This window comes from Saccostrea cucullata, unplaced genomic scaffold (assembly GCF_032062105.1).
Source record: "Saccostrea cucullata isolate Sc308-1 unplaced genomic scaffold, CSIRO_AGI_Scuc_v1 ctg7468, whole genome shotgun sequence".
NCBI classification, from domain to species: Eukaryota; Metazoa; Mollusca; class Bivalvia; order Ostreida; family Ostreidae; genus Saccostrea; species Saccostrea cuccullata.
The window spans coordinates 21859-32104 of NW_026927863.1; the positions used below are offsets into that span (position 1 = coordinate 21859).

The following is a 10246-nucleotide window of genomic DNA, read 5'->3' on the forward strand; positions in this document are numbered from 1 at the left end:
ACCGCATTTATCTGTCTTGTTGAATACATACACTAAGTATCATGTCTTGAAGACAGGACTTGCAATACTGGCTTCTGTATTATACAAATGAACCTAACACGTAAGAAGCAATATCAATTTCATAAAACAACGGCTATTAAAAGATCAATCTCAAGCGCATGTCTTGTATTTTTAAGTAATAAGTGTTTTCACACATTTAAGTTGACGGAATTGCGAAAAGACTGTCATCGCAAAAGCTTTGAGAACTACGCATGTTAAAAGCAATTCATAACAAAGTTCACACTTTCAGTAAGTTTCTTTGAGAAGGACACAGTAGTTGTGACCGGTTGAGAGTGTATGCTTAATCCTCAATAGCAACCTATCCCCCTCTCACGTTTTTAAAGATTTTTTTTGCTCCGCTCCTCCAATGGATTTTGAGCTTTGAGACAACACACTTTGAAAAAAATACGCATTTTGTAAAAAAATAAAAGTGCGTTAAAATTAAAACAAATACAATGCACTTTGAGAAATATTTTAAAATGGGTCAAATTTGGGACGTAATCAACGCACTTCGAATTCTTTTTTTTTTTTCAAAATGCGTTTAGAGTATATATATCAACATTTTTTTTTTTATCATGGAGGCACTTAACACACTTGAAAAAATATGGCAAAACAAAATTTCCGTACTAAGATTTAGTTATACATTATTATTATTTTTTCTTTTATTTCTTTCAAAAAACCGATGAATTCATCTTATCTCATCGAGAAGAGGGGAAGGCAGAAAAAAAGACCCAAAGCCCATTTCTTTATCTTTCATACCCGTATGTGCATTCACGTTTCTCTCAACGTAAAATTAATTTTCAAAATGAAATAAGCTTTCCTTAAAATAAATGTTAGAAAAGGCCATGATGTCTTCTTGCTTCTTCTTGATGTCTTCTTGCATGGGAATTTACATTTTTTTTCATTCTTAATGCTTATCAAATTACTATAAACAAAGAATGTTACTTTGTGTTGGAAAATTAATTGCAATGAGCATATTTTGTCGCATATTTCGTACCCCTAAGGGTCCTTTGTAAAACGTCTACTTAGTATATTTCAGATTATGAAGTGAAATAATCACAGAAAAGTTATCCAAACAGGTTGAAATAATTATCATATTTAATATTTTCCAGTCGTGCAAATTATTTATTTCAAAGTTCATTGTTATTAATGCACTTTGAAAATAAAAATGATTATTTTTTCTTTCATAGTGCGTTAACTTGGTTCCAAATTTAATGCACTTTAGATTTTTAAAGTGCTTAATTTTTTAAAGTGCTTTGTAACAGAGCTTCAGAGCTGTTCATTATTACTGATTACTGATCTAGTATCAAAGAAAAAATTAAAGAGGTAAGAACTATATATTTAACATCTTTTAGGTTTAGAAAGATAGAATTGTGATATCGGTATTTCTTGCATCGTTATGTCGAATATCTGACGTCGAAGTCTTGGGTGGCTCAACCTCAACCATCTACTGTAAATTATCGCTTTTTTCAGCTTTTTTGTTGAAATAGACCATATCAACAAATCGAAAAAATTGTAAATTTTTGTGTATTTTTATGTTTCTATGAGTATACTGGCATGTGGTGCATCTAATTTACAACAGTAGAGATCCATAGAAAGAAAAGTAACTCTAACTTAAAAAAATCTTTTAAGAAAGAAAAAAAGGAAAAAAATTCCATGTATAAAAATGCTTCATGCGATGAAATTGTCAACATATTTTTGCTTTATAAATATGTATTCGATTGTCAATAGAACAATAAGATATAAATACATTACAATGAAATGAATAAAATTCAAATTATTACAAACTAATTAATTTGTTGTTTTAAAATAATTAAATTCCATAAACCGCAAATGATGATGTATAATATCATTATTACAAATTAAAATTACACACTGATACAGTACGTCTATTTTCTATATTCACTGGCAATTTCTAATCGTATATTTCTAAAATAAACATGTAGTGAAGCTTTATTTTCAATAATTTGGTAAAATAATAACATAATTTATGTTATTATTGTACCCAATTATTGAAAATATTATAATATTAATTCAATTCGTCAATTCTTCGATTTAAAAAAAATGAGCATTTCTTACTAGTTATACGTTGCACATAAATTACATAATTATTATGTTATGATTATTGCACATTTTTAATGTTCGACACTTATAGGAAAGACAATATAAATTTAAACATCTTGCAACATTTGACAATTGGAACACAAAATACTTTATATTAAAAAATATGAGCTGAATCTTTTTTTTTTAAAGACAAAAAGTAATATATACAATTATAGGACATATGCATGAGATATAATACAAAGCAGGAATAAATGATCATTTTTGGCTGACCATTCTAGCAGTATATGACCTTTTGAATACGAACTCTCACTCTTTGACTGGCATAACCAAACACAATCCTGTAGGGTACAGCTAATAATAAGGAGGTGAAGATTCTATACCATTTAACACTCATCCACCACGGAATAGCATGTGTTTTACCCCAGTAACGCATCACTTCCTGCTTGTATTCATTTATTACCACTTGTCTAAAACATTTTGAATTTTGTGCTATTCTGTTGTTAGAAATTGAAGCAAAGTTACTCCAAGCGTGACTGAACTTGGTTTTGGTAATGTCATCTCCACAAACAATTTTTATAATTGTTTCTAATATCACTGGTTTTTTCAAGTCTATTTTACTCTCTACATCTTCCAGCTGTTTAGGACATGTGACGTCATCACATCTTGTGTAAATAAACTCCTTATTTATGTCCACATCAACAACTTCCTCATCAAAACCTCCAAGATGATATTCTATATATTTAAAGAATATTTTTGGATTCGTCTGTAGAAGCATTCTTACGTATGACTTGCAGTCACTGCTGTCAGGTAAATGTGATTTTTCAGGAGAAATTGTGTTTTGATCTGGTCCCCTGAGGCATCGTATGTTAGACACTATTGATTGGTCAGCATAGTAGAAAAAATATCCAAGAAATCCACAGAATGTGAAGACAGGAACAACTGGAAAAAAGGGAATAGTATCTAAGCATTTATTGTTGACGAACATAATCACAACCACTAAAATCAAATAAAGGAATATCAAAGAAAACACAGTGCAGTATATCACTTTTAATGATCCCACCAGCTCGAAGAAATCACAATCGGTAAACACGATAGCCCCAGATTTCTCTAGTACTTTTCCTCTTCTCTTTTGCTGGTCATAAATTGCGTTTAGTAGCATTACTAAAAACATGACTGCAGGTAGCTGCAGATCTGTAGCTCTCCGAAAAAAAATATATTAATAGACCGGAGAGCTACAGAGCCACCCATTGAAAAAACTTATATTCATTGCGCACAAAAAAGTGCACTCGCTTCTCGATTTATTTCGCCATGTTTTTAAACCTGTAATTTCAAAATATTACTAACCGTGTGTTCCTAACATATTCTTTGACTCTTTCCACAACAAAACATTCCTCATAATTGTTGTTAATAGTCCTTCTGGCCCTGATATTGCAATCATCGAACATTTTGCTTATTTATACTGCCATTTTGGTTTCAAAGATAATTCGGTCCAATATGCTTCGTTCAAATGTCAACTACGAGAGAACTTGATAGAGGAGAGAGGAAATTTTTGAAATCTTCCATTTTTTGCAACTGAGGTAAGAATTTGGAAGAATTAATCAAGAATCGAGCGCACTCTTTTGTGCGCAATAAATATACAGTTTTTTCAATGGGTGGCACTGTAGCTTTCCGGTCTATCAATATATATTTTTTCGGAGAGCTACAGATCTGCAGCTAGACTGCAGGAAGCAAACCTGACATAATACATACAAATATTTTAGCTAGGTTTGCTTGACTCTCACAGTCCATGTCCGAATAATTCGATGAAGTTTCGTTCAAAATCATTGTCACTTCGATTCCAAACTTGTTTACCAGTCTGTGTTAAAAATGATCATTTAAAACACGTATGACATCACTCATGCATTAAACATATGCTAGTGCTTTTTCTAGTTTTACCTATCCTGTGCATAAAGGAAGTAAATGACTGATTGGTATTTCAAGATTATTTAAATAATCTTGTAAAAAAAAATCCAAACACACCCACAAACTACACATACACTTTGTGTACACCTTTCCCAAAATACTAGCTGTTCATAATTATATCTAATGTGATAATTAGAATTTCTTATACAGTACAAATCACATCAAACATTGCCCATTTACCATACATTTTATGTTTAACAACGAAAGTTGCTTTCGCAATATTTTGAAATTTTTAAAATTCTCCTATAATACTTAAAAAATTAAGTGCGTCTGTAAATGTTGGTACTGTACATTGAGTTAATCCTTTGAAAAATTGTATAATGATGGGGTTTTTCTTTCAGAATATTATCAATTTAAGCAAAAATAGCATACATAAAGATAGAGCTTCCTTAAAAAGCTTGTTTTACGTGAGCAAAATTTATTTTTATACGAAGATTTAAGACAAGTTGAATCCAGCGTAATCAACTAAACTCTAAGTCCAGAAAAAAAGTTTTTTTGCTATCCGGGGAAATGAGGAGGACCCCCCCCCCCCCACACACACACACACCACCCTATAATGTGGCGATATATTTCATGTTATAGAAAACATAGGTACTTTATGTCCCATGGATCATGTAAAAATAATTATTGCTTGATAAGGACGCTTTCCTTGATAGTGCGCCCCGAAATTGGTTTTGCACTGCACTCCTTTGTGAAAATTCATCCAGCTGATATGATCCTGAATACATAAACATAACCGGTGCTTTAGAAAGAAAATTTTACAACATAAACATCTGAAATCTTAACATAAATTGATGAACAATTGGGATAATGATAACTTTTTTAAAATAATAAACTTGAAACAAGCTACTTAAGTAAGCTAACAGTTTTGGATATTAACGAAAAAAAAATGCTTATCCGCTATCATCTTTCATTTGGATATTTTTTGACAGTGAATAAATTAAATATCTTCAATGTCAGGAATATCATGTACAATTCTTAAGGTAGGAAGACTTTTTATTTATTGAAAATAAACATCAATTAGTTAATCTGATAAGGATATTCAACAAGTGTTAACTTGACTAGTTTCATTCCTGCTGTTTTGTTTGATAGACATGAATGATAGTGATGCAGAAGAGAATGGCTAAATGTTATACGTGTAATGTGAAATATATGGTAAAAACGAGCAGTATTCAAGCTCAAAAGTCTATAAAACACTACAAAATAAGCCGTATTTACAACTATTACATTTACATGTAAGGTTAGGTTTTTTTTTCAAAATGAAAACATCAGGACAAATCCAGGAATTTGTATTTGATGGCAGTTAATCAAGCGTACTTTTAATTAATATTTCTTCGTTGATATTGGAGTCACGATTCACCTTTTTGTCAACCAAATGAACTGTTTTGCAAACCCCGAACAGGGACATGAAAACTACATCTCCCATGTTTTAAATAGTCTTTTTTCCAAAAACGTACGCCTTCTCTACTATTAACCATTCCTCACTTTGGTTGAATATTTATGCCATCCACATAAGTTTTCGTACGTGTACATTTGATATTTCAATTTATTGTTGAGTTTAATAGAAATCTTTAAAGTGTTGCATGAATCAGATTTTTTCCTTAGAAAGGGAAATTAAACTATAAATTGAATTTCACTTGCAGACTTAAAAAAAATTAGACTAAAATTATGAGCCCAACAAACAAATACATTGACTGAGTGAATGTTGTTTCCTGCTATGTAACAAAATACATTTATTGCCTGAGTTCGAGGGCAACATGCGTTTTGTCGGACCCAAGAACCAAAACTGTCTGCCTGAGGCCGTTAAGCCGAAGGCAGACAGTTTGGTTCGAGGTATAAAGTAGATATAGTTGTGAACGGATTATATATTATTATATATGAGTTGCGTCAAGCGAAAAGGGACCTTCGTGACCAAATTTTCGAAAATCGGTTTTTCGCTGTTTCTGAAAGAGCTAGTTTTTCTGAATATTTTGATACCAAATATTTTATTATATACCTTCTAAATTCTAATTAAAACTCCAAATGAAAATAATGCAATGCTTACAGGATAATGCTGTGAAACGTTGAATAACGTCACATAACGTCAATGATAATTGGAACGTGCAATGTGACTACTAAATCATTCTTTTGTGTTAGGTAGAAATATTTTTTCACTAGATGTATTTTAAAGTTTATTGAATATTTATTTCTCAAAATATTAGCATTTTTATAATCGTATACAATGTAAAATAGTAATAATTTAAAGGTCGTTTAAGAAAATATCATCTAAATGTACATGTATATTGAAATAATAAAGTAAGTAGTTAATTTTCAAGGAGTATATTCAATGACATCATCGCACCTTTTTTTCTACATCATCAACATAATCATGCTTTAATCACTGGTGTATTTGAAAGGATCTTTGACCAGGGATAGACCGCTGACCATTAAAAAAACAAAAAAAGTTTTACTCTGAAATCATCTCGCAAGGCATTCGTAACAACACGGCCATTTTCCAAGAGAAATTATTTATTGTTGACGAAATTGACCGAGTAACTGCGACTGCTCGCAAGGTGGTAAAAAAGAATATCCAACATCACTGTTCATGCAAAAGGTCTTAATGATTGATCAAAGGATTATTATTATTAATTTTCTTTTCCGGTATAATCAGCAATCCCACCTCCACAAAAACAAACCCTTAGGCAGTACCTACATGTATATTAATAGTACTTCCCTGAACTAAATTTAGGGGGTGGTTTGGGTGCAACCTCCAGGCATTGGAATTTTCTGCCTATCAATTATTTAACACTTCTTTCAAAAAAGATTTCCCTTAATTTTGTTTCAATTGGAAATTATATTGAAATGTGGAAAATCTCTCAATTCAAAATAGAATAAAAGTATTGTTACCCCCCCCCCAAATGATGTTACTTGCCTGTATATGACAATAATTTATGATGCTAAAATTCAATTAAATATACTGGCTTACACAGAGTATCAATAACTTATAGCTACTCTAAGTGGGTTTGTTCTGACAAAAAAAAAACTGTGATTCTTCGGCAAATACATCACTGCAACATCAAAGCAAAATCTAAATTTACCATAAGTCCTATATGGTACAATATTGTCACTTAACCAAATGTACGAGTATATACTATTAACAATGAAAGAAACCAATTTTTTGAACATTTGATAAAGGTAAATATTGTCTGTTGTACAATGTAAAAAAATGTGTTTTTTATTCTCATTTTTGAAAAAAAAATAAGGAATTTAATTTGTTATGCACTTAAAAATACCGATAAAAATGCCAAGGTTACGTACATATATCTAGGCTTGATGCAACACAATCAAATTCATAGTCAGACGTTAAACTTAACTTTCAGAGTTTACTAAAATGGTTAATGTATAACTTTTATGTGCCACGTGCCTATTCACGAGTTGGTACGTTGTTTCATGCAATATTTTTTAACCTTCAAGTGTCCCGGATGACAATCTAATTTACAGATACTGTAGAAGTACTTTTTTCCGCGTGGTATTAATTTACGCTATGCCACAAATTTTCCGCGGAAATTTGTCCAAGCGTACTAAATATAAATGTAAGGCATATAGTGACAGTCTAAGAAATCCGCGTAATTTTCTACTCGCGGATTAAACAGAAATTGAGATTCCGCGGAATTATGACCCCGTGGAAAAAAGTACGTCTACAGTATATAATTTAAACATTACCTGAATAAACACACTCATGCACAGTTACATATTGCAAATTAAATAATCAGTTAAAATTCATATTCAGTGTCAATGAGAACAAGATAATATATGTTTAGATGGAGTGAAATGGGTCTCACTCCTGAAAATCCAAACAATATACAATATATACACGCTGTCATCAGTAAAAATTTCCTTAAATTAATTCTCAGCATGTGGTTGTAAGCAAAAGTTTCAATTATTTGCTTTTTGTATTTTTGATAGATATCAAATTATGCATAATAAGCACAGTCGGTAATCTTCGGCTTACTCCGCTACATTCGTACACGATCCATCCGAGGTGCTCCGATTGATATATGTACGCCATACCCCCCCCCCCTCCCAATGAAAAAAATAAAGTCAGAATTAATGATGATTATAGGATATCATTCACAATACGTACTAGTTAAAATTAAAATAAATCCTAAATTTTCTTTCTTATAATCAGGATATGATCAGTTGCCACTTGGGTAATTCTGAAAATAAAAATGTCAAAATTTCTTTTATTCCTGATTGAAAAAAAAATCATATGCCGTAAAAAACAGGCATAGAAAGCAACTTCTTTGTGGGAAAGGGCTTAATAAAAGGTTTTTACAGAGATAAAAAAAAAATATAAAGAGTTCACAAAAATAAGAGTCCGTAAATATAAGCATTGATTTTACAATCACAGTGTAAATTGAGAAGGGGTGCATAGCTTCCCAGATATCAGATTATCTTGATACTCTGCAAATATCATATTTAATTGAGAAAGAATACGGAACTATCGAGGTTTGAAAAAAAAAACAAACTAAAACACTTTTTTTCTGATGATGTGAATTTCAAGACAATGATCCGGTACTTCATTCATTGATCAAATATGTGAGCGATGTTTTGTTTAGAAGGAGGGGTGGGGCGGGGATATGGTGTATGTACCAGTGTTTTCAAAATGGTGTTGGTCGAACTAAGAAAAAGAAATTAATAATAAATTAAATACGTAAAAACGAAAAGGAACAAGCGAAATCGAAAAGAAAAATAAATTAATTTAATTTAATTAAGAGAGAATAAAGAAAATAAAATCGGAATTTATCCTTGAAAGGCTTCCCTTTCCTTAGTAATACAAACGAGCACATCCAAAGACGGGGGGGGGGGGGGGGGTTAATCAACTATTTAAATTACAATTTTGTCTGATTTAATACGACCTATTTCGCTCTTGATTTTCGAATTCAACAACATCAGCTTACCTTATGTTACCGTGTTTAGTTTTGATTTATTGCAATTAACTTAAGCAATGAAAAGAATACCACAAATTAGTTTTGAAAATGACCACGGTTTATTATCTTCACATTTTATTGCGTCATACAGTTAAATTTTCAAACCTGCATGTGTGTTGCGCCAAAGGTGACTTGTTAATTTTAGTGAGCAAATACGGAAGTCCGTATGGCTTTTGCCACTTCATCCTTAATGACATGGCTATACAGACAAAGTTTAATTCTTAGCTGCTGCATTCATTTTTTTCTTAATATAAATTGACAAAATACTGTTGCAATCATTCTATAATCAGTGAACTTGATTCGAATATTTAATCTCTGATGACAAACTTTGGGACATGAGTCGCCAATTCTCGGACGTTTCTGTCTAACGGAGAAACAATCTGGAATGTGTGAAATATACCCCCCCCCCTCCAAAAACAAATCCAAAAGAAAAACTAGGAGACTTATTGTTCACAGAACAATAAGAGGTCTTTCCACCTTCTTTGAACTCTTTTATATCTGACTCCTAAAAATTAAATTCCATGAAAAAGAAACCAAAACTCTCTTAAAGCATAGAAAAAATAAAAATTTAAAAAAAAAAAAGAATGACCTTGACCTTTGACCTTGAAAAAATATTCAAGGTCAAAGGTCAAGGGTCACAATGCAATTGACCCCATGCTTCTACCACTTATAGTTTTCAAGTTATAAGGTTTAATAGTAAGTACAAAGAAGTTAAAGGGCAATAACTCATATAAGGGGTCATCAGATTCTTTTGCACTTATACAATGAAGTTAGGTCTAAAAACCCTTAAGACATTAGTGAAGGTTTGGTGTCTGTAGGGTCTACAGTTTCGGAGGAGTAGCGATAACAAGGTTTTTCGCACAAGGGGCAATAACTTTTAAAAGGTTTAATCTTAGGGGACAAGAATGAAATCTTTGAAACAGTTTTAAGAGTACATATCACTGATGCGTAGACATTAAGTATATGTTGAAAGACAAAAGAGACACAAAAAGAGCTAATTTTCTCATTTTTGGAATGACCTTGACCTTTGACCTTTACATGAATTTTAAGGTCAAAGGTCAATGAATCTTATGCAGTTGGTCCCATGTCTCTACGAATTCTTATTTTGAAAATTTTTAATTATTTGTAAAATTCAAAAAGTTTCAGGGGCAATAACTCACTGAAGGGGTCACCGAATACTTTCGCAATGAATAGATTGAAGAGTCCCCTTA

At 31.6% G+C, this 10246-nt stretch overlaps 1 protein-coding gene across 1 annotated transcript; it reads right to left on the reverse strand.

The window, feature by feature from the left end:
- Positions 1-2265: 2265 nt before the first annotated feature.
- Positions 2266-3960, reverse strand: LOC134275682 (uncharacterized). Its single transcript, XM_062757942.1, has 2 exons — positions 3828-3960; positions 2266-3282 (listed from the first exon to the last, which is right to left on the reverse strand). Exons 1-2 carry the CDS (start codon positions 3925-3927, stop codon positions 2378-2380), a joined length of 1005 nt encoding a protein of 334 aa, XP_062613926.1. The 5' UTR covers positions 3928-3960; the 3' UTR covers positions 2266-2377.
- Between the last annotated feature and the right edge of the window lie 6286 nt (positions 3961-10246).